Source organism: Sinohyriopsis cumingii, chromosome 17 (assembly GCF_028554795.1).
Source record: "Sinohyriopsis cumingii isolate HCF-2022 chromosome 17, ASM2855479v2, whole genome shotgun sequence".
Lineage (NCBI taxonomy): Eukaryota > Metazoa > Mollusca > Bivalvia > Unionida > Unionidae > Sinohyriopsis > Sinohyriopsis cumingii.
The window spans coordinates 25,573,260-25,600,274 of NC_142977.1; the positions used below are offsets into that span (position 1 = coordinate 25,573,260).

At 35.2% G+C, this 27,015-nt stretch overlaps 2 protein-coding genes across 4 annotated transcripts in view; one reads left to right on the plus strand and one right to left on the minus strand.

The window, feature by feature from the left end:
• The window catches only part of LOC149778280 (uncharacterized), a 44,209-nt gene extending 36,536 nt beyond the window's left edge, over window positions 1–7,673 (minus strand). Inside the window, exon 1 of the mRNA XM_089938295.1 lies at window positions 5,813–7,673. Coding sequence (XP_089794421.1) covers window positions 5,813–6,027 — 215 coding nt within the window. The 5' untranslated portion in view covers window positions 6,028–7,673. The remainder of the gene's footprint in view (window positions 1–5,812) is intronic.
• The window catches only part of LOC149778279 (uncharacterized), a 333,696-nt gene that overhangs the window by 251,168 nt on the left and 55,513 nt on the right, over window positions 1–27,015 (plus strand). The gene's annotated exons all lie outside the window — the stretch shown is intronic.

Genomic DNA, 27,015 nt, shown 5'->3' on the forward strand with positions numbered 1-27,015 from the left:
TGCAAGAAGTTTAATTTTAATTTTATAAATAAAATAAACTTTTCATCCTAAATAATTTATTGTATTTGAAATCATCACACCTACATAATTCAGCACTTAAAGGTAATGCATAACACTTTTAAAAGTGGCATTCTATCAAATTATTGCAATCTATTATGTCCCAGTCTGAAGTGTGTTATTTTGTCACTTCATGGCAAGTCAAGTGGATTTGTTAGGAACATGCTGCTAACCAGAAGTAATCAAGTTCACCTGCCAGATAAGTCAAACACTTTTTTGCCACAGGTGACACTTGAACCCTGTACTCACTGAAAACTGTGTGAAATCCAATGCTGTTGTGTAATTCAACAGTTAATGAAACTTTACAACCTAGATTCCTCCCCAATTCAAAATACAATTACAGTTGTATTCAGTCTGGTCTACTAGTTTGGTCCTTAAAGAAACTCTTTAATCCAATGCCATGCATGCTCAAGATACATTAATGTACAGTCCAGTATACTAGGTTGATGCTGGAAATTTTAATATAAATTGCTGTATTTGTAAGGCATATAAGTGACCTGCATTTTATTGGCTGCTGTGTGATTTATGTTCATATCCCCATCATACATATATATACATACATACATACATACATACATACATACATACATACATACATAGATACATACATACATACATACATACATACATACATACATGCATGCATGCATACATACATACAGACATACATGTATATTTAACACATGTAATAACATCTTATAACAACACAATTGACATTATATCATCATGCAAAGGATAATGACTGAGGTATCCAAATGTATTTTAAAGTCTTATCACTATACCAGGAGTCTCAAATATGTGGCTTATGGGCAGCATGAGGCCTGCCAAGCTGTTTCCTGCAGTAACCTGCAAAATGTTTGGCTTCACAAGGTGTCATGAGAAATAACAAAGGTGATGTGGCCCTTGGGCCATCAAAAATGTCCTAATTCGGCCCACACGGTGGTTTGAGCTTGAGTCCCATGTACTAAATCCTTCTAACATCTGGTAAAATAAAATCAATATTTTTCACCATGCAATAAAGAGTCATACATCTGTGCCCATTTCAAACAAAATTTATGTCACATGTTGAAATTTATGTCACTTGTTTACATTTTTGTCACTTGTTCAATATTTTCAATCATTGGTTAATGCCAACAATAAAATTTATTTTATTTGTGTTATAAATTTCATTTGAAATTAGCACTCATGTAAGATCCTATATATAACTTGGTCTCATTAAGCAAGAGCCAAAATTAGTCGTAATAGATTAAAGCAGCAATAACTGACAACAATAATGTTGCCATAAGTAATTGGTCCTGAATGAAAATGGTGCAGATCTGAAAACCACACCTGTGTTATTAAACAAGGGTTTGAAAACTGCTTATTTTACCTTTGGACCATGTCAAATCTAATTGACAGCTGGCATTTTTAAAATTAAAAGGTAAAATTTTAATCTTAAAAACACAATGACTTATATATTTACAAGTGAATTTGACAATATGCCATATTTAGTTGTTATTCAGTAATCAAGTTTATATTTACACCAGTCCGTCATTGGTTTCATGGTTAAAGGCATGAACTCAGTGGGGGGGGGGGGGGCAGTCTATAATGGCTTGGAATATGAAATCCATTTATGCTCAATGTTAGTATTATGGTCTGCAACAAACAATTCAGAACGATAAGTAAAATGGTTAGTCGGTTGCTGTCTCGTGACCTTCAGAATTGTAGTGCAGCAATAGAAAATGACAGCAGCACTTTTTAATTACAAGTAAATGCCATGTTTTACACTAAAAACATTGTTCAATTCAGTTCAGAGTATAATTCCTTTTTGATTGAGAAAGTGCCATTTTCAATGTTAAAATCAGTATCTTAACATGCAGCTAGTTTGTTTAAGGGACCAGTCTAATACTTGACCTGTGCAGTCAGCCTCATCTTAATTGCTTGCCAAGGTTAGAAACTGATACCAAATTTTTTAAGTAGGTCACACTATGGCTTGTTGAGTTTGATAGGCAATAGGCAGTTGGAACACTGCCCAGTTTGTCTGTGCATCTGATGCATACCTTGAATGATGTCACTTTATTTAACTTTCTTTTTCCTTCAAGAACTTGTAGAAAATATTTCTTTTTACTAAATCTAGTTGAAGTTTCTCAAGAAAAACTAATAATTTCATACCTATCAGTAACAAAATAGAATTAAAGAGAAAAGAAACATTAAACTTGATGTGAATTTCTGTAAATTATTATCAGCTAGTAGATATAAATTTACGGCACTGGCTCAGCAGTTTGTGTGTCAGACTCAAAAATCAAAGGTTCATTCTTTGAGAGCCCTGGGAATGGTTTGGTGTGATTTGGCTTGTTGCTGTATGACACAGCAAGACCAGTAAGTTATTAAGTGCCAAGTCAAATGGAATAAAATGCCTTGCCAAGAACACACCCACAGTAGCTGACCCAGGCTAGTCTGATGGTAGGATTTGAACCCACAACCTATTTTTGTTGTGAGTCAGCAAATGGCTCTCAGTATGTAGATGTAATGTAAAGGTTTACATTTTATTGTAGGCATATAACATATAGTAGATGATTTTTAATTAGCCATGTTGACTGTATGTTTGGGTTATCAAAGGCAAGGATGATGGCTGGGTTATCCTTAATTGTTACTGAAATAGCACCAGTAGGCTACTGCATCAATCATCACTAAACCATGCTGTGTTTATGCCATGTCACTGTACTCTTTCACAGCTAGCAAATGAGTTAATATGAATCCAAAATGTTTCCACTCATTATGCACAACAAGTTAATTAGACACAACTGGGAATCACCCATAACCATTTAGCAACTGCACCTGCAGGTGAATTTATTTAAGTGCAATAAATTGAATTCTAAATCTTCCCATACTAGCTGGCTTTCTTTTTGTGCCCAAGTGGGGGAAGAATTTTTGAAACTGATTGGATTCTTATGTATAAATAATACTGGAGTGAATTAACCTGTAATGCAATATTTTGTATGCCCCATGACACAATTATAGTATTAATACATTTACCCAATATCTGAATGTTTGTATCTGGTCATTGAGGATTGCAGGTACTTTGGTGGGGCATCTATGCTCCATTAGCCACTCACCAAACTTCAGACTCTTGTACTCCATTTAGGGAAATAGCCCTGGCATACCACTTCCCCATTTTTTTTCCCCAGCAAAAATAATGGATTTCAGGAAAGATTTTTAGGCAGATTTGTTGTTGTTGTTGTTGTTCTCGGGTTTAACGCCATTTTCAGCACAAGATAGGCTATACATGGCAGCCAGTATAACTGGTGGAGGAAGAACCCTGGAAAACCCAGGGAAGAACCATCGACCCACGAGAAGCTACTGGCAGGCTTTCCCACGTACCCACGCTAGCCGAGCCTTGGACTCGAACCCACGCAGGCAAAGGTGAGATGGCAGTGATCCAGAACGGTGAGCACTTTAGACCACTCGGCCACTTGGGGCCCCAGGCAGATTTGTATTCTTGAAGTTAATAAAAAGTTGCAGTGGCATTTACAAGAGATTGCTTGTTATTACCAAACCTGAAATTATGTCTAAAATTCACACACAATTATGTTGAATAATTACATCATTAGAGATGGATTCAGATGACAGCAAAAACAAATTTCATGGAGGTAAATCTGATCAGTTTTGAAACATGGCTATATCTTATTTCGACTGCAAGAACAAACTTAAAGACCTAATAATAATAACTACCTTAAATATTTACAGCATGTTTTTATGTTTTCTAATTTCATGGTGTTTGTTTTCTGTAATAATATCATGATATATGTTTTTCATGTTAATAGGTGTTGTCTAATGTTGTAAAGCACTTCGAGCTTTTAAAGATTAGGTGCTATGCAAAGTCCTCATTATTATTATTATTATTATTATTAATTGAGATTACAATGTCTGCACATGTGCACAGCCCAGATTTAGTTGACTGCCTTGAAATGTTTACAAAATTAGTAAACATGCATACAGCATACAAAGATGCATGTAGCTGTGTTTGATGGAGGAACTTTAACCGATTCAAGTTTAATTATGTATTTAATAAGATTGGTTAGTAGGATTTTTATGCAGTTCCTTTCTTAAAGTATGTATCTATGATTTTGACATCAAATATGGCATCACTAAGGAAAATGGAGTTGATTATGTGAATTAGATTTAGTGCTTATAACACTTTACTATCAGGTTGATTTACTGATAAAAGTATAAATAATCAGCTTTTTATATACTCTAATTTGCATATAGTATCAGTTACCAGATTTCTTGATATAATTATAAGGTAAAACAAGAAAATTATTCCAATAAATATACACTTAATATTCTTTAGTTAGTTTCACTCATAATTTTAATGATGATATATATCAATGTGTCAGGCAAGTTGGATGATGTCATATTGCAAAATGCTGTATGGCTTCATAATGTGTCAGGCAAGTTAGATCATATCATATTGTAAAATGCTGTATGGCATCATGATATGCCAGGCAAGTTAGATGATGTCATATTGTAAAATGCTGTATGGCTTCATAATGTGTCAGGCAAGTTAGATCATATCATATTGTAAAATGCTGTATGGCATCATGATATGCCAGGCATGTTAGATGATGTAATATTGTAAAATGCTGTATGGCTTCATAATGTGTCAGGCAAGTTAGATGATGTCATTTTGTAAAATGGTGTATGGCATCATAATGTTTCAGGCAAGTTGGATGATATCATATTGTAAAATGTTATGTGGCATCAAAATATGTTAGGCATTATGTCATATTGTAAAATGCTGTATGGCATCAAAATATGTCAGGCAAGTTAGATGAGGTCATATTGTAAAATGATGTATGGCATCATAATATGTAAAGCATTATGTCATATTGTAAAATGCTGTATGGCATCATAATATGTCAGGCAAGTTGGATGATATCTTATTGTAAAATGGTTTATGGCATTATAATATGCTAGGCATTATGTCATATTGTAAAATGGTATGGCATCATGATGTGTCAGGCAAGTTAGATGATGTCATATTGTAAAATGGTGCATGGAATCATAATGTGTCAGTCAAATTAGATGATGTCATATTGTAAAATTGTTTATGGTGTCATAATATGTCAGACATTATATTATATTGTAAAATGGTGTATGGCATCATGGAGTGTCAGTCAAATTGGATGATGTCATATTGTAAACTATGGCATGGCTCATACTGCATCAGGCAAGATAGATGGCATTGTATTGTAAAAAGGTGTATGGCACCATAATGTTTCAGGCATTATGTCACATTGTAAAATACTCTATGGCATCATGTGTTAGGCAGTGTGTCAGGAATTATGTCATATTGTAAAATACTCTATGGCATCATGTGTTAGGCAGTGTGTCAGGCATTATGTAATATTGTAAAATACTCTATGGCATCATGTGTTAGGCAGTGTGTCAGGCATTATGTCATATTGTAAATTACTCTATGGCATCATGTGTTAGGCAGTGTGTATACTGCTTGATAATGACAATAGGGAAAGATTGATCATGTATTGACCTCCCTGCATTAAGTGAATTGGACAAATTCAGAGTATATAATAAATGAAATAATTTTGATAATTTTTTATTAATAACTGGAATTTTTCATGATATATACTTTGACTTGTATATAAAATTAAAGATTTAACAAAGTTTAAAATGATCATGTTGATTTGTATTTTGTAATGATTGTCACTTGACAAGTAGCATACACAAGCAAATAAGGTACTGTGACACTGCTCACCTGTCTTTCTGTTGTTCTTCTTGTAAAGTTTGAACCTGGTTCTGAAGCTGCTTAATTAAATCAGGGAGATCATCAGAGGATATTATCCTGTAGCTAGTCTCCTCCCTGGCATTTGGGAGGGGGACCACATCCACACTTGGGGAAGAACTCCGTATTGAGTTCGATCCACATCCTGTCACAAGCAGTAATATCCAAACAGCATAGTGAAAATTCATGATAATTCTTGATGTGTTATTCTAAAGACTAATTGAAAGAGTTGGGAAAGGATTTTGTAATCACACAGTGACTTTTGTTACCATGGCTTCTAGATGGTTGATAAATTTATAATGAGCCAAAATATTTAGTACATTGTTTAGTGTCTGAATTCCAAAGCTTTGATAGTGGTTGATATATTATCAATTTAATGTGGGTGACAGAGGCTATGACCCCAGCAAGATTTAAATCAAAATTCTATCAAGATAAATTTGGCTTAGGTCAACATCCAGTCACATAATGACAGTTTGAGTGACTAGTGGTATGATTGCCAAGATTCTCTGATTTGCAATAATCACAAATACTTGAATGTAAAAGAAAGTCTCCCAGCAATGGAAACTGTGTCCACACCATACTTTCTGAGTCTGTTGTCTCCTAGTTCATATTTTATAATCCACTTTGTTCCTGTTGCAGATAAAATCATAAATTTTAGATTAATAGCTAGCATATCTTGGAGAAAAAAAGCTGAGAAGGCACTTGTGAAAATTTCTCCCATAAACATCTGCCTCTTTTTCCCATGTCCTCAGTGGTTGATGGTAGCCTTTTTTTTAGAACTATAAGCAGTAAAAACAAAATTGTGAATGGGAGGAATAGGTGTGCAAATTGGAGTTTTTTCCTCAGTTTATGAACTTTAGACAATCCGCTGACATACATCCAATATCTCAAGATGAAGAGCTAAATAATTCAGCATGCATTTTGTGCACTCGGCAAAAATTGAAATACTGTCCTTCAAACCACAGGCGTTCTTTGTCTTGCTTTTTGGGATCATGTGATTTTTGAGACAATGGATATGCTAGATTCTGCCACACCACTTACACAAGAGCAGCCTGTTCAACTTTGTATCACTTGGTATTTTGAGAGAATGATTTATTTTCAATTATCTAGACCTAGATGCTTACTTAATAGATATAAATCAGTCTGTTAGTTTTCTTTATCATCACCATGTATAATTATACAAATTTCCATTTAAACAGGTTACTGTTTATATATCTAACTAATGATCCAGACATAAAGTGCATATACGTATATATTTAAATATAAAAGCCTAGACCTTCTTTAGCTGATTTTTTTATACTTGTACCAATTTTTGACATCTATACGTCCAAGATCACAATTTAATTGTAATTATTCTTTTAAATTAACTAATGCTATCCTGCTTCCAAGGAATTGGTGATTAAAACAATTTAAGTTGCCAGTTTTGCAGTCAGGAATAGTTTCAAGGACTCAACTGCAGCAGTAATTGGTGATGAAAACACTATTAAAAGGTATATTTTTCCCCCACTACACTGAACTTAAAACACTTGTTGCAGTCATTCAGCTGCCAGATTGCTTTCAGGTTCAATAAAAATCTACTGCCTTTGTTAGTTGATTCAACCTTTCTCAGAATGTACACTGTTCTTGCATACCCTCAGCTCTTCCTCCAAAGTCAGTGCTGTACTAGGTTTCACTGACAGTTCATTGTGGGGTTTTTTGTGTAACTAATGTTAAATCTGTATCAGCTGAAATTCTGTATTATGACTGATGTAAATAGACAACTGAATTGTCATATATTTTGCTGATCTGTAACATCATTGTTTTTTTTTTAACAGTAAGCTTTTGTCCCCAAATTAATTTAATTTTCATACTGTACAGTATGAAGAACCAGTATTGGTTTGTTTACTGTTGATTGTCATTGCAGTAATTACTGAGATGACTTTACAGAAATCAAGAATTAATATTGTAGAATTAAATCTATCAGAATCAGGTAGAATTTGATTGCTGTAGAATTGGATCTATCAGAATCAGGTAGAATTTGATCACTGTAGAATTAAATCTATCAGAATCAGGTAGAATTTGATCACTGTAGAATTGGATCTATCAGAATCAGGTAGAATTTGATCACTGTAGAATTAAATCTATCAGAATCAGGTAGAATTTGATTGCTGTAGAATTGGATCTATCAGAATCAGGTAGAATTTGATCACTGTAGAATTAAATCTATCAGAATCAGGTAGAATTTGATCGCTGTAGAATTGGATCTATCAGAATCAGGTAGAATTTGATCGCTGTAGAATTGGATCTATCAGAATCAGGTAGAATTTGATCGCTGTAGAATTGGATCTATCAGAATCAGGTAGAATTTGATCACTGTAGAATTAAATCTATCAGAATCAGGTAGAATTTGATTGCTGTAGAATTGGATCTATCAGAATCAGGTAGAATTTGATCGCTGTAGAATTAAATCTATCAGAATCAGGTAGAATCAGATCACTGTAGAATTAAATCTGTCAGAATCAGGTAGAATTTGATCACTGTAGAATTAGTCTGAATTAGTCTGACATGCTTGCAGAATTTGGGTCCACACTAAAATTTATTGTGTTGAATAAAACATTGAATCTGCAAAAAACTTCGTTTTTAATCTAACTGCACTCCATTAAATAAATATATCAAGATCATCTTCTTTCAGATCAAAAGAAACTCCATCTGTTTGTGATTTATAATGCTCAAAAAATGTCCTTTGCTGAAGAAAGCACTCCAGTCTTGTAATATCCCATATTAGCTTTTATCCCAGTGTTTCACAGAATTAAACTCCATGCATTATCACATTCATTCAGTCTCTAACATCACTGTTATTGACCTGTATTATGATATTGACTGTGCACTATACACAAAACTCCAATCTATCTCCCTGTCTCTATTTAAACCTGTCCTTTGCCCAAAAAACACCATGTAATCCTTCCCTTCTCTTATTATATTGCCAAAAGGGCCTGCCAGCATACTGACTGTCACTTCTTACCTCAAGCCTCCACTGTTATATACTGTGTTTGGATACAGTTACACTTCTGTATAAAAGCATAACCCAGTCCTAGGAACAATGCCCCCCCCCCCACTACAGTTCTGCCACCGTACATATCTGTTTATTATACACACCCAAGCAGAACATATACCCAGATATTTTTTATATAATATTCTGGCAGATCAAGATCTTCACTCTTGATTTCATCTGAACTTGATCTGCCAGTATTTAATCTGATAGGTCTGGGTCCAGGTCTGTGATGTTTGCAGTTTGATGTGGATTACACAGGTAAATAATGTAGGCTTCCCTGACCCCACCCTCACTTTTACTGCTACACTACTTACCCAGTGTGCTAGCTGTAGCCACCTGCTTGATGTAAGGCTGGTAGCTTTGTTCTCCTCTGTGGGTGTCTTAGCTAACATAAAGTTCAATTGATGATAATTGCTCCCAAGCTATTTTGTGTATAAGGGCCTTTGTTGAGAGTCCTACTGAGTCACCAGTTCCTTAATTACACAGATCTGACAAATGTGCTTAACAGTTACAGGGAAAGAAATGCAATAGATGAAAATGAATAATTGCTGTTCTAATTTTCCAATTTGTTTAGTTAGATATGTGCAAAATAGTAATTAGGTTTATCTCAAGGAAGTATCTCCCAGTTTGCTAAAACATATAATAGTTTGTTTTCACTTGTGAAACAATGGCTGAATATTTTATTATTTGTTGTTTTGGTTTTCTTTGATATATACATACATACATATATATATATATATATATATATATATATATATATATAGTCTAAAATAAAATATCAAAATTGTAATGGGAGAATAGGAAAGTGGGTATTTAAACTATAATTAAGTATCCTCATTCATCTGCTTTCTGTGTAAAATTTCAATAATTAGCAAAAAAAATTATTTCTTGAAACTTCTTTCAACTTATTATTTATAAGAAAAACTGACTTGATAAAACAAATGTTTGGTTAATGATCTTTTTTTTTTGTTTTGTTGGTTTAAATGTCACTTTTAAAACATCATTGGCTATAATGTGATGACAAAATGAAATCTATATGCCTTTCCCAATGACAATTGAGTTTACCAACCCTAGCTAGCCTGGGCCAGTAATTGAACCTTTGACCATGTGTTATAAGCTTGACACAGCACCAGTTGAGTTACCATGGCTTCCAGCTAAATAGTAGGTTTCATCATCTGAACTGTACATATTATTAAGTTAGTATCAAGATTATTTACCGTTGAAATTATGTTATAATTAGCAACCTTTCCTAAAATATTAAATGAAAACAAATTTTGTATTGTCTGTATTTTTCCATACATTAAAAATTATATAGGTAAAAGTGGGCTTGTGTAGGTAGTCCTGATCTTGTATGCATTATCCATTCATTGTCTGTTGTCATTACTGTTTTCATCTTTTGTTCAAAACCCACTAGGCCAGTTGCAGCCTAATTGAACAGTAATTGTTATGGTCTAAGGGGCTTTCAAGTTCATGCAAGTGATGGAGATCCACTGTCAAATATGGTCACTGCAGCTGAAAACAGAAAAATCCTTTAAATGACAACATCTTATGGAAAATGCTGAATGGAATTTTATCAAAATTAGCAGAAAACATCCTGGCATGGTCTTTCATATTGGTGTAATTGTTGGCAATTTACTATCAAACATGGCTGCTATTACTAAAAATAGAAAAGCATGACCTCCTGAATAACTGCTATGCCATTATTACAAAAGGACATAAATCCTTCTATATTCTCCAATCAGTAACGTTTGACCAAATTTGACAGAAAGTAGCTGGCCTTTTACATTTGTACAAGCCATGCCAATGTGATGTCAGTGTGGCTCCCATTATTAAAATTAGAAAATCTTAACCTTCTCAAAAACTGCTATGCAGATTTACCAAATAACAGAAAAATGTCCTGGTATATATACAAAGGGCTATCCAGTTTGTAAACATGAAGTCAATATGCTACCTAATATGGCTACAATTTCTAAACAACCTATACAAGTTTTTAGCTAAATAAAAACTTGACATAATTTTACAAATCAAATTTGAGAAAGCATTCTTTACTGGAAGGCTTTGCAGTTTTATACAAATGAGGCTGAAGTGCCATTAAATATACCATTGGTAAAATAAGATAAACCTTTAAATGAATCCTGAAAAACCACTCAAATGAATTTAACCAGATTTTACAGAAAATATGGCATAGATATATAAAGACTTCATTGTTAGACAGAAAAATCCTGGCATTTTGTTATTGGGCAGAAAGCATCTAGGAATAAAGACATAACAACCTTTCAGCATTGTACAGATAGTAACCTGGCATAAAGACCTTTTATTATTGGGCAGAAAGCATCCAGTCATAAAGATCTTTTATTGATGGGCAGAAAGCATCCTGGCATAAATACATAACTACTTTCAGCATAGGACACAAAGAATCCTGTCATAAAGACCTTTTATCATCAGGCAGAAAACACAAGGGCATAATCACATTGTTGGACAAAAAGCATCCTGGCATAAGGACCTTTAATTATTGGGCAGAAAGCATCCTGGCATAAATACTTTTTATTATTGGACACAATATATACTGTCATAAGGACCTTTCAGTATTGGACAGAATGCATCATGGCATAAAGACCTTTTAGTGTTGGACAGAAATCATTCTGGCATTAATATCTTTAAGTATTGGACCAAAAGCATTCTGGCATTAAGATCTTTTAGTATTGGACAGAAAGCTCTTTGGCATAAAGACCTTTCAGTATTGGACAGAAAACATCCTGGCATAAAGACCTTTCATTATTGGACAAAAAGCATCCTGGCATAAAGACCTTTTAGTATTGGACAGAAAGCATTCTGGCATAATATTTTTAAGTGTTGGATTAAAAGCATTCTGGCATTAAGATCTTTTAGTATTGGATATAAAGTTTTTTGGCATAAAGACCTTTCAGTATTGGATGGAAAACATCCTGGCATAAAGACCTTTCATTATTGGGCAGAAAGCATCCTGACATAAAGACTTTTCAGTATTGAACAAAACACATATGGTATTAAGACCTTTCAGTATTGGACAGAAAGCATCCTGGCATAAAGACCTTTCATTATTGGGCAAAGAGCATCTTGGTATACAGACTTTTTATTATTGGTTAGAAAGCATCCTGACATAAAGACTTTTCACTATTGAACAAAATGCATCCTGGCATTAAGACCTTTCATTATTGGACAGCAAGCATCCTGGCAAAAAGATTTTTTAGTGTTGACAGAAAGCATCCTAGCATAAAGACCTTTCAGTATTAGACAGAAAGCATCCTTTCAGAGACCTTTCACTATTGGATGGAAAGTTTACTGGTATTAAGACCTTTCAGTATTGGACAGAAAGCATCCTGGCAAAGACCTTTCAATATTAGAAACATGAAGCTGATATGTCATAAACCTTGAGACTGATGTTCAATTTTGAACAGCATTGAAATAAATTGCTACAGAAAGCATACTACTAAACCAGATTTATTAGCCAACTGCTTTTGCCTTTAGCTTCTAGGCAGAGATGCCAGCTAAGTGAGCAATATGAGGGAGGTACATACTTGGGTCTATTGTACAACAAAACTGCATTTCCAAGATAATAAGAACACAAAGTTGTTAAGGTCTCTGTTGAATATATTGGGGTTGGATTGTGGATTGACGATGCATGTAGAGTTTGAGGTATATCATTAATTTTATATGTCTTGGTAATATATACACATGGTTAGGGGTGTATCGATAATTGTGTATGCCATGATAAATATATACACATGGTTAGGGGTGTATCATTAATTGTATATGCCTTGGTAATACATACACATGGTTAGGGGTGTATCAATAATTTTGTATGCTACAGTAAATATATACACATGGTTAGGGGTGTATCATTAATTTTATATGCCTTGGTAATATATACACATGGTTAGGGGTGTATCATTAATTTTATATGTCTTGGTAATATATACACATGGTTAGGGGTGTATCATTAATTTTATATGCCTTGGTAATATATACACATGGTTAGGGGTGTATCAATAATTTTGTATGCCATGGTAAATATATGCACATAGTTAGGGGTGTATCATTAATTTTATATGCCTTGGTAATATACACACATGGTTAGGGGTGTATCAATAATTTTATATGCCTTGGTAATATATACACATGGTTAGGGGTGTATCAATAATTTTATATGCCTTGGTAATATATACACATGGTTAGGGGTGTATCATTAATTTTATATGCCTTGGTAATATATACACATGGTTAGGGGTGTAAAATTAATTTTACATGCCTTGGTAATATATACACATGGTTTGGGGTGTATCAATAATTTTGGTATGCTATAGTAAATATATACACATGGTTAGGGGTGTATCAATAATTTTGGTATGCTATAGTAAATATATACACTTGGTTAGAGGTATATCAATCATTTTGTATGCCATGGAAAATATAAATACATGGTTAGAGGTATATCAATCATTTTGTATGCCATGGTACATATATACACATGGTTCGAGGTATATCAGTAATTTGTTATGCCATTGAAAATATATACACACATGGTTAGAGGTATATGATTAATTTTTTATGCTATAGTTTTCCCAGATTCATCCTCCATCAGTCATTTCAGCCACCATGTATAGCCTTCACGCACTGAAAAATGTCATTAAACCCAAAACAACAACAATAGTTTGAAAATGTTCATGTATTTGCATTGCTTTATATGATTCTGGATTCTCATAATTGAATTTTTTTATGTTCTCTTTGCTTTGTTGGTGTGTGTATGTTCTCATTATTTATCATAATGTGACTAAGCAAATATATTTGTATTTTGTAAACATATACACACTCACTGAAGATTTAAAGGTGTCAGCATATAACGTTTAAAAACATAAAAATTTTGAACAGTGGAAAAACTAGTTTGAAAATAATCAAATCTGATACTTTTGCAAATTATGGCACCAATTTAATACAGTATGTACATCTTAATTGGTTATTGCTTTTAAAATAGTCCTTACCGCTTGAAAATGTTTAAATTAATTGAAAAATTGTGATCATGGTCTGAAACACAAATTACATCATCTTGCACATTTCCATACAGTTATGCCTGCAAAATTGTATATCTACATTATATACATAAAGCTAAGAAGGTTCTTGGGATCTAGCTTTACTAGCTTAAGTCAAGTCAAACTGCAGAATGCACAGACCTGATCTACCAGTGCATGATGCAATGGTCTATCTGGTTCTGTGCAGTTTGTTAGGAGTGATCAGTAGAACAATCAACATATACCCTAGTCTGCAGACATTATGCTATGGCAGATTAGCATAATTGTTGTTTGCAGGACTCAACGTATATGCGAATATAGATGGTAGATGCAAATGACAGATAGACGGAAGTGACATGACTAATACAAGATGCCTCTGCAAGCAGTGTGGGAGATAACGAGCTAAGCAGATCAGTTTTTTCTTTTGACTCAGTATCTTTGAAAATATTCTTTTATTACTGTGCCCTCATTAGAGAACTTATATTACCATTTATCTACTCAGCATAAAGATCAAAAGAAGAGTTTTGCTCCAATATCAATGGTAATTATTTATACTAGCAAATTATATCCTGTGGCAGGATAATCTTTAATCTTACTGGGTAATTCTGATATATTTTATTGATGTAGTCAATGCTACATCTGTCTGAATTATGTTTTGATAAGATTGGGGACAATCGCCAAGAGTGTCAGTACCGTATATACTCGCGTATAAGCCCGTTCGCGTATAAGCCGACCCCCAAACTGAACAGGTATAAACACTAAAAAGTGCATGACCCACGTATAAGCTGACTTACAACTCCGGGGCATCTCAAGATGCGCGAGGTAAGTTCTAAATGCATTTTTAGCCAAACTTGTATTTAAAAAAAATACATGTATACTTTTCTCGAGGTTGGCATGATTATTAAAAAGAAATGGTATAAACATGTTTGAAAAGTAATGATTTATTTTTTTGTTTTCTTATTATTTCTGCCCAATTTCGATTTGTGTACAGTTTGATTGAACGGAGACAAGAATTTAGCAATCACGAATTCCTGTAACACTACCTCTTCCTTTTGACTTGATTGTTTGTTTATGCATTATTGCATTGGACTTTTTATATCATTGCACCGGTAATTACGTATTAACTTTGCATTGAAATTGTAAATACCTAATGTCATTCAGATGTAATCCCAGTATGACAACACAACGAACAAACAATACGGTTTGATTTAACGCTCACATTTAGGCTATTGAACGTATTTACATAATGGCGCCACTGCATGTACATTGTAGGTTTGATTATGAGCTATATTAAGTACATCCCTTAAAGTCGAATCATGGGCACCACTGTGGTCAACTTTTATGATATCCCCAAAATACAATAATAAAGTTTTGGAAATAATGTTTCGAAAATTATGCTAATACCGTAAAAGCCGAGTTGTAGTTTGCTTTTATGTAAGTGACCTTACCCCAGAGGTGGGCAAACTTTCCAGTGCAAGTGCCGCATACACATATTTACACCTTTTCGTGGGCCACATAGTTCATTAAGTAAAATAATTAATATTTGAAATAGCAAAAACAAAAGTTTTTCTAAATAATATCTAATTAATTTTCAGTTGTTAATATGTTGTTAATATTTGAAAACTTAAACTTCAAAAGAAGCACATTTATTTGATAAACAGAGTAACATAAACAGAGTCAGTGCGAATGATGACTTGTTCCTAGGCTGCATGAAAACCCTTGGCGGGCCGCATGCGGCCCGTGGGCCGCAGTTTGCGCACCCCTGCCTTACACCATACCTGTCAACTTTCACGCTGGGAGGAAAAAAAACTCCCAATTTATGGGGTCGCTCCACGCCTACCTCCCGATTTCATAATATCTTCCTATTTTTGCAGAGAACTCCTGATTATTACATAGTCTTCGATTTTCATTTCTTCTAAACAAGAAAAGTCCTACATGTTCTGTTGTATCACCTGTGAATTATTGCTGCGATGAAATATTTATTTTAGTATAAAGAATTCGCTTCTTCAATAATAAAATGTTAAGTTTAAACATTATTCACGCAAATTAATGATTTTTTTTAACCTAAACAATACAAAAATAAAAAATAAACCAGAAAAAAAATGAACTACAACAATAAAATCGTCCACAATTAATTTCAATCCCAAGAATGATCACTACAAATGTTGTAACTCCATATGCTATAGCTCCATTCCCATGAAAGAAACGTACAAGAGTGAACACCTGGCATTTTTATACCATATATACCAATGTTAAACTGGTATAGTTACTGGTCAAAATTCCCTCTTATCACAAGCCAGTTTCAGGGTTTTAATGATTAACTGGCATGTAACGAAAGACAAATTCGCCGACAATCAACATAGGAGACACCGAAACATCAAGCTTTCCATTGTGTTTAATGTTATGTCTGTTCAGCTAAAACACAAAACTAAAATTGATTGATCTTGATCTTAGTTGATCCCTATGAGAATTTTAGCCTTTATTATTACCACTCTTCGTGAAAATTTAAATTATGATGGTTATGTGCTTTGCACAAATAAACGTGCGTACCTTTTTAAAAATATTACCTCAATTTGTAGGATCGCTTATATCATTGAAAACGAGTGCGTGATTCAACGTAAATGAAACAGCTATTAAGGACTAGCTGACATGTTATATGGAAGAATGCAATTTGGTTGAAACAATGAATAAAGCAAAATCTGCATCTATGCTTGGGAATAAGTAAGGATTTAAGTGACGCTATTACTGTGTAAGTACTGTACATTATAGTTCAGCATTGGTCTCCCTGGTAAGGTCAACCGTCCCGCGAATTATGAAGTCTGTATTTACCTTTATTTAACTTCGTGTTGGAGAAGTCAGAAAATATGCACATGCAAAATAATACCAACATCAATCCTAGTACTTTATAGCAGTTTAATAATTGTCGGGTCACCGAAAGTTACTTTTTTTTTACATACATGTTTCTTAGGACACGGAAAAAATATCGTTTCATGTCCCAAGATTTACAACCATTACAGTAGTCAACAAAAAGACCAAACAACTGTAAAGTTTACAAATTGGCCCGCGGATTAGCCGACCCCCCTTCTTCCAGGCCTTTATTTTTTCCTAAATTGTTTGGTTTATACGCGAGTATATACGGTAGTATTCTGAATTACTATGGATTTTTTTTGTGGTGCAAAGAAATTGGGAAATATTAATGCAAGCAAATTAAATGATTTGTATTAAAACCAAAGTGATAAATAAGAGAGAAAGAGTAGATAAGAAGTGTAGAGAGATCTGACACAAAGTATTTATTTACAAATGGTCTTTGACGTATTGCCGTAGAAGTCCACAACATAAAGTATTACTGCACAGAAAACATTTATGTTGTGGCAGCTACGGTTAAATTTGAATTCCATTTCATATGACATAGTTATGAAACATTGTCATCACATCATCATCTTCATCATCATCGTCAGAAATAAATTTTAACCTATTTTACAACAGGGTAAAGTACATCATGATGGATTTCCAAGAAATATGGACAACCTACTAAATAATTAATCATGTCCAGTATTTCTTTACCTTTTTATACAACAAATTCAAAGGAATCACCTCTATGTCACAATATCATGACTACTCTCTGAAATAAATAATTATTAGAATAGGTAAATTTGAACAGATTAATGTCGGTATGTGCTTATAAGTGGAGTTCAACTGCAGCCACATACTCTGGTCTGCCAACAGAGTATGCAACAGCAAATCAGGGTCTATGTTGTTTGTACTGCTGAGTAATCCTAACAAGACTGAATAGGACCAGATCTTGTTGGCGCATTATTTGATAGTAACTCTGAAGTAGTGAGTAACCCAATTATATTCAATTAAATCTGTAAGCCATTGTAAATTGCTTCTGATCACACATAGTATAATCAATATCTACAAACATTGAACACTGAAGCCAAGCTGATCCTGCTGAAAGAATCCAAGAAATGTTAATTGTCTTATGCTGTTTGAGCTTTTTAGTAAATCAGGCATAATCCATTTGAGCTCTTTAGTAATCCAGGTATAATCCATTTGAGCTCTTTAGTAATCCAGGCATAATCCATTTGAGTTCTTTAATAACCCAACCATAATCCATCTGAGCTCTTTAGTAATCCAGGTATAATCCATTTGAGCTCTTTAGTAATCCAGGCATAATCCATTTGAGCTCTTTAGTAATCCACGTGTAATCCATCTGAGCTCTTTAGTAATCCAAGCATAATCCATTTGAGCTCTTTAGTAATCCATGTGTGATCCATTTGAGCTCTTTAGTAATCCAGGCATAATCCATTTGAGCTCTTTAGTAATCCAGGCATAATCCATTTGAGCTCTTTAGTACTCAAATCGTAATCCTTGTGAGCTCTTTAGTAATCCATGTGTAATCCATTTGGGCTCTTTAGTAATCCAGGCATAATCCATTTGAGCTCTGTAGTAATCCAGGCATAATCCATTTGAGCTCTTTAGTAATCCAGGCATAATCCACATGAGCTCTTTAGTAATTCAGGCATAATCCATTTGAACTCTTATGTAATCCAGGCTTAATCCATTTGAGCTCTTTAGTAATCCAGCCATAATCCATTAACTTCTTTAAATCCTACTGATCACAAATGTCTTGTAATATAATCCAATAATTCATTTTAGATATTGCTGTCATATAATCAATTCTATTGTCATAATCGCCTGCATAAACCAGTTCAGTCACGTGATCACATTAAGTCTTTACCATAAATATATGCTACATTGGAAGCAAGGTTTAAAAAAAAAAATTCAGAAAAATTCTGTCTCAACATTTTTAATATAATTTTGAGTATGTAGGAGATTTCAATGAATGAAGGGAGGGATGGTATATATATCACTTCTCTGAAGAAAAAAACTAATTTATTTTGATGCATTTTACTGGTAATATGGTTTACCAGAATCTTCACACAAGGTGGAGATAATGCTTAGATAAATAGACACTATCCTCCATTAACCTTGATACTGCCACTGACAGTGATGCAGACCAGGGGCTTTTGTCAGTGTCGGTAATAGCATGTTATGCTGACTTACATACCTATATCACTTTCATAGTACCAGACTGAGATTTAAGGAAGTTCTGCACGATCTGATTAATTTCCCATTTGTTAATAAGTCGCCAATTGTGTGGAATATGTTAACTGAAATATTTTCCATCTACAGGTTTATTCAGATATGGTAAATGGTATGGTATTTTGGTCATTTGGTCAACTGGCTGCAAGTCCAGTGTGTTTATACCTATGTCCATTGTGGACACTGTTACTAAATATAGAAATCCTTTAAACAACTTTCAAAATCCACTCAACAATTTGTGATTTGAAAAAGAGCATCTTTGATAAATATGATAAATATGATACAGTTTATGTCATACAGATAACTTGAATAGTAATTTAAATATAGGAGTTCTAAATCATAATGCAAATATCATGAATATTAATTTAGATATGAGAGTTCTAAATCATAATGAAAATATCATGAACGTTTATTTAGATATGGGAGTTCTAAATCATAATGCAAATATCATGAACGTTTATTTAGATATGGGAGTTCTAAATCATAATGCAAATATCATGAATGTTTATTTTGATATGGGAGTTCTAAATCATAATGCAAAATATCATGAATATTTATTTAGATATGGGAGTTCTAAATCATCCCGTACACAATTTTTAGGCAGATTCCAATTAGATTTTAGGTGGATTCTGGGGGTATTCCACCTAAAAAAAATATCCAAATTTCAACTTCAGTTGGAGTTAACTGCCCTCAAACAAGATTGTTTTCTGTTTTAAAGCAGAATTTCGCTTTTCTCCTGACCTGGATCTGATTTTCCTCTATATGGACCTTTTTTTAATATCGTCACCGAAACTGTTTTTTTATTTTTTATAATGCTCTATTTTAGTCCTATTGGTGCAATGAGCTTTCCAGTAAGTATTTCTTCCATATATTATTTAAAAGATGATCGCTGTAAAGAGCTTTCTGACTGATCAAAAGTTTTTTACTTGCCCAGTGAATCGTCATGTAACGGAAACTGATGGGAATGAGCATGCTTGCTAAACATGGCGATTCGAATTTTTCGAGCGGGATATGAGTTTGAATAACCATTTGAAAAATGAGCGGCAATGAGAATAGCTTGAAACAAAGTTAGTGGGAATGTAATTGATCAATCTGTATGAAAAATGAATGCCAGGACTAGCATTTTGATTTTTTGCGCCATAAAGAGCTTTGTTGGTTGACCATCGGGGCTCGATGAAGTCAATCCTGTACTGCTCTTCACTGATGGGTCCTCATGTGGCTGATAAAGTCTGATGCGAGATGCACATGTCCTGGAGCAGTCTGTGCACTGGAGGCATGGGTTGGTTCTTGACGTTGAGGCCTTCCTGTGTTCCCTGGTGTTGGCGACTTTTGTTCTGCGGGCATCCTCAAAAGTTTGTACCCATTACACCAACCAGATCTATCCTTGGCATAGGACTCAAGGTCTATCACAGATATCGAGCAGCATCTCAGGCTATCCTTGATGGAGTCTTTGAATCTTTTCTTCGGGCAACCAATTTTTATGTGTCCACTAGATAGAGCTCCATACAAAATCTGAAGTGGCGTTCGAGACTCCTCCATACGGATGACATGACCCATCCACCAGAGTTGGGCACTCATGACCATCGCTTCGATACTGCTGAAGCCTGCTCTATCCAGCACTTCTAGGTTCATCACTCTGGCTTGCCATCTGACACCCATAACCCAGTGCAGGGCTCTCATGTGGAAGCGCTCAAGCTGCTTGATGTGCTTCTTGTATGTTGTCCAGGTCTCACATCCATAAAGGAGGCTTGTTAACACAACTGCTTTATACACTTTTACCTTGGAGGACAGTTTGATATTCATGTGGATCAACACGCGCGAGTGGAGACATCCTAGTGATTGATTGACTGGTGCTGCTGATGCATGCCGTTATCTCTTTGTCTAACGATCCATTGGAAGATATGATGCTTCCAAGGTATTTGAAGTGATCAACAGTTTTCAGCTGGGTGCCTTTGATAAGACACTATCAGGGGGATGAATTATGGTGCCTGGGACAGGTTGGTGAAGTACCTCTGTCTTGCTCAGACTGATAATGAGTCAAAAGAGTCTCGAGGCTTCCGCAAAGCGACTAATGATGATTTGGAGATCTGCTTCCGTGTGTGCCATGAGAGCACAGTCATCCGCGAAAAGTGCTTCAAGAATAAATTTGTCCATTGTTTTGGACCTGACATTCAGTCAGTGAAGGTCGAAGAGAGAGCCATCCGGTCTGTATTTTATGTACACTCCTTTCTGGAGATCACGTGTAGGATGGTTAAGGACATGTATGAAGAAGAGGTTGAATAATACTTGGGCAAGAACGCAACCCTGCTTCACACCATTAGAAACTTTGAATAGCTCAGAGACATCCCCGTTGTAGAGGATGAGTCCCATCATGCCATCTTGAAAAGTCAGATCATCTTAATGAACTTCCTAGGGCAACTGAGTCATACTAAGATGACCCATAGTGCATCTCTGTTGACTGTATTGAAGACCTTTGTGAGGTCTATGAAGACACCATAAAAGTTCATGTTTTGTTCAGTGCACTTTTCCTGTATGTCTCACTGTGAGGATCATGTTGATCATGCTCCGATCTGGTCTGAATCCACATTGGGCCTCCGGCAGTATGGCTTCTGAGACATTACTGACCAGACAGTTGACAAGGACGCGCACCATACTCTTGCCTGCAATTGACAGGAGTCATGTGCCTCGATAGTTGCCGAAGTCAGCTTTGTTCCCTTTGTTTTTGTATAAGGTGACAACCATTGCATCTTTGAACTCCTGTGGCATGGACTACTCCTCCCAAATTTTGATTAGGATACTGTACAGTGCCACAAGTGCCTTAGGGCCAGCTGCTTTGAAGTGTTCAACATGAATTCTATCCGCACCTGGTGCCTTGCCAGAACTGATCATGTTGATGGCTGGCTTGCTTGACTTCTTCTGTGGTAGGGGGCAAGTCCAGGTCTGAGATAGTTGGCTTTGGGACAATTATGTCTAATGCTGCAGAGTCTACGGTAGAGGGCATGTTCAGTAGGTTGGAGAAGTGTTCCTTCCACCTTTCAGTGATAATCTCTTTGTCCTTGAGCAGAGTGGTCCCATCAGAAGAGATTAGTGGGATACTGCAGGCTTTCAACAGTCCATAGACATCTTTCAGGGACCTGAAAAACTCTTTTGAATTGCTAGTGTCTGCATAATGCTGAACTTCATCTGCTTTGCGGTCCCACCAGCTATTTTGCATAATGCGGAGTTCTCTCTGGGCTTTGTTCTGCAGGTGTTTGAAGCGATCACATTTTGAGACTGAGTCAGCATCATTCTGCCATTCTATATAGGCCTCTAGCTTTTGTTGAAGGAGGATGCTTATCACTTCATTATTTTCATCAAACCACTCTTGGTGGACTTTTCTTTTGGGTCCTAAGATGACCTTCACAGACTCACTCAACCTGTCCTTGAACTGGTTCCATTTTGAGGTTGGGTCACCAGTCAGAGGTATGTGCGCAGTCAGTAGGTTTTCAGTGTGAGCTTGATATTGCTCTCTCACCTGTGGATGGTTCAGCCTGGCACTGTTGAACTTGATTTGGGTAAGCTTCGTCTTTCTGTGCTGGGGCGGAACAATGTAGAGATCAAGGATAACCCTGACTAATCGGTGGTCTGCCCAGCACTCAACTCCATTCAATGCTCTTGTTGTCCGTACATCATGGACATCTCTGTTACAAACAGTGATATAGTCGATCAGATGCCATTGTTTGGATCTGGGATGCATCCAAGTCACTTTATACTTGTTCTTCTTATGAAAGTTTGTGTTCGAGATTGTCAGATTATTCTCTGCACACATCGAGAGTAGAAGCAGGCCTGGGTGTATCTTCTTTGTCCATGAGTGTGTGTATGTTCCATGTATCGAGAATGAGTTTGGTTTGTTTATGCTTATGGTGTCGACCGCATTAAGGGTTAACTGCCAACTGTGGCTAGCTGACCAGTTAGTTTATTGGAGAGGCAAATTTTGGGACACCTTTTCTAGTCGCTTCCCTTAGTAGGATAAACATGGCTGCTCAGTCACCTGGGATGCTGCCAGACTTCTTTGCTCTCCTGATTCAAAGAAAAATGACCACTTGTCCACAGACTTGCAGCCTCCATGTAGGTTTGGAACTATGACTGCCAGTAGCAATCTCTACCTGTTGCTTTGTCCCTCCCCCATCACCATTGGACTTGGAAGATGCGCAGAGCGGAAGGAAAGAGGATGCAGGAGTTTGAGTGAAGAGCATTGCACAATAAAACCCTGTGCGTGAAGGAGATTATGGTGAAGAAGCTGTTGTGTTGGAGCAACCTCACCCTTTCGGCCGCAGAAGTTGGAGTTCATTGGCACAATAACTCGTTACAGCTGGCAACTTCTTTGGCTGCAGTGGATGGCCAGGTCTTCTTTTGTGCTCCGATGTGCCCTCAGCATTCCACAGTGCATTGCTGAACCGCCTTCCTGGTCATTGGATTTTCTGATTGATCTCATCCACCCAGTCAGCCGGAGCAGTCTTTGTATGATGGGTTGAGCAAGGCCCTAAAAACACTGGAAGGCTCAAGACCTACCAGCTACCATCACCTGGTTTAACCCACCAGTTGAAGCAGTTCCTGGGGTGTGGCCGTTGTCACATACAAACAGCTACAAGGAGCCACAGGTGAGAGTTGGGAATCAGGGGAGGACCAGTGTGGATGGACTACCCTTGGGAAGGCATGACATTTTCCAACCATTAGAGGTACTTCCTCTCCCTGAGACCCCAAACACCCCCATAAAGAGCTTTACAGTAGTGGCTAAAGTGAACCAGGATCATTTCAAAGTTATGTAACTCCAAACTGATTAACTTCCAGAATTCAAGGAGGGATAATACATAGCTCACTGGTTGGAATTGTTGATGTTGTTGCTAGATACCCATGTCTATCAAAGATAGTCCTATCTTTGCAGAGTTTTCTTGGCCCACAAGTAGAATCATCCTTCAACATCGTAACTGGTATTATTGTTTATATTATCAAAATAGTCTAGTTGTGTTAGAAGTCAGTGTAAAATAAGAGTAATTATATCATGATAAATGTTTGTCATGGCTGCTTATGGAACAAGGACTAATTCAAGAGACCACAACAGCATCATAGCTTGTACATTAATAAAAAATCTAGTCTGCAGTACAACAGTGACATAAGGCAGGCTCCTAGCATTTCTTTTTTTCATAATCAGTATTCAAATGGATGCTTTTCTGTAATTTTGCATCATTTTCACACTTTAATTTTGCAATGCATGATAATATTTATATGTTATATATGTTTATATGTTCACAGATGCATGTGCATATGTTCCGGGCATGATTCTTTGATGATTTTTCAAATCACTTAATTATTGAGTGTCAAGCCAGAATCTTCACATCATGTTGTATATACTGAATATGTTGTACATAACAGACAGAAGGCCTCAAGGTAGATTAGTTCTGTAACTAATTGAGTTACCTTCTCTAAATAAAGTCTTTATTATTATTATTATTATTATTATTATTATTATTGTTGTTGTTGTTATCTCTTGCCTTTGCTGTCATAATTACAACATCTGTATAATTTTGTTTCATGTACACTGAAGTATCGCCTTGGTTAATAAAGTCCTGTTTAATTCATATCCATTACATGTATTTATTTGAAACCTTTAGAAATGTCTGAAAAATTACTGAAATTTCAGTAAAATACTATAAAATAATCAAGATTTTAGTGAAATCTCACCAAAGTTTTAGTAAACTCACACAAAACTTTCAATGAAATGTTAGAGAACTTAAGTGAAAATTTTGGCCAATTTTTTTTTGAAACCTCACCAGAATTTTGGTGAAAGTTTTGGATAGAATTTGTGAAATCTCACAAATATTTTAGTGAAATTTTAGTGAGATCTTGGCAAAATTTCAGTGAAAGTTTTGGTCAAAATATTTGTGAAATCTCACCAAACTTTCATAAAATAAAATAACAAGTATGATTAAAAAAACTTAAAAAAAATTATTATCAATCACTGCTTGAAAAAAAAAGAACAACACAAACTCCAGTTGGAAAGTCTTCAGTGAACTCACTGGAGGAACACACAAAGATCAGACAAATAAAATTCACTCACTTCTGGTAAATGACACCATAGTCACTGATGACACTGACATTGCAAATGTTTTCAATGATTTTTTCACCAACATTACCACCAAGTTAAAAGAACCAGTGATAGAAAACAACTTTAATGAACTTTAAAAGTTATGCAGCATCAAAATCTCTTAGAGGAGGTATGTTTCTCTATCCCACCAGTATCAAAAAACTTTGTTAAAAAATGTCTCAGTGAACTTGATACCAAGAAAGCTACAGGACTTAATCAGATTGGTCCACGACTCATTAAATCTTCTGCCTCTGCTATTGTATATAACATAACATTCATAATCAATTTAAGTATTGCAACCTCATCTGTCCCCAACATATGGAAAACTGCAAAAGTAACTCCTATTCACAAATCTGGTTCTAAGGAACTACTGACCAATCTCAGTACTACCAAACTTGTCAAAATTGATTGAAAAACATATCCATGACTCATTCATGTCATATTTAAGCAAACATTTGCTGTTACACCCTAATCAATCAGAAACATTCCTGTGAGACTGCCTTGATCTCCCTAACTGATAAATGGCTTCAAGCACTTGACCAAGGTAGAATAATAGGAACTGTATTTGTAGATTTCAGGAAGCTTTTGACATGGTGGATCATGAAATCCTTTTGAAGAAACTGAAAATCTACCAATGTGATGAAAGAACAATTAGATGGTTTACTTCTCACTTAAGTGAGAGAACACAATATGTTTACATAAATAATGTTCTGTCTGAACCTGGAACAATTAGATATGGAGTACCACAAGGCTCAATTCTAGGTCCATTACTATTTATTTTATTTATTAATGACGTACCACTTTTACTAAGAGACTCAGTATCATCTACAGATCTCTATGCAAATGACACAATATTGTCAGACATCCAAAACACAAAGCATGAACTCGAAATTTCTTTACAGAATGCCCTAAACAAACTGGAAAACTGGTGCACATGCAATTGCATGGTGGTAAATACTGGTAAAACTAAAATATTACTTATCTCAACATGGCAAAAAAGTACAAATCTTGATTGTGATGAACTATGTCTGACATGGAAGGATACAAATTTGCAAATGGTCTGTCATGATAGACTACTTGGTGTTCTGGTAGATAATAACCAATCATGGACTGAACATATCAAACATATCAGTAAAAAAGTCAATTCAAGTTTATGGCTTCTCAGTAGGATAAGACATTTTCTCCCTGAAAGGCACAGAAAACTATTTTATAACAGTTACATACATCCCTATTTAGACTACTGTAATACAGTATGGGGTAATTCAAATGATAACAACATAGCAAAGCTGGCACATCTTCAAAAAGGAGCATTAGGGCTAATATCAATCCAGAAAGAAAAGCAAGGAAAATTGAGTTGGCAAGTTAAAAAATATCACCTATTAAAAACCGAATCTGTTTGAGAAAAGCCAAATTAATGTACAGGATATCCCATAATAGTGTTCCTGAATATTTACAATCATTATTCCAGTATAGGCTACCTGGTAATACTCCCCACCTGTGTTCCATGTCTACCAAACAGTATAAAATTCCCAAACCAAATAAGGAGTTATTTTAAAAAAATTTCCAATACTCTGGAACTCTGCTCTGGAATAGTATTCCAGTTAAGATTCGATATGCCCACTCTATTTCCTTCTTCCAAACCCAATATGTCCAGTGGCTTCAGAGATGTAGCTAAAATAAATAAATTCCTTTGTATGAGGGCCTCAAGGTAGATTAGTTCTTAGCTAATTGTGTTACCCTTTTTAAATAAGGTCATTATTATTATTATTATTATTATTATTATTATTATTATTATTATTATTATAGAAATGAAAAAGACAAATGACGCCATCACGGATTAGGTTTTGTATGCAAGAAAGAAAATGAGGTC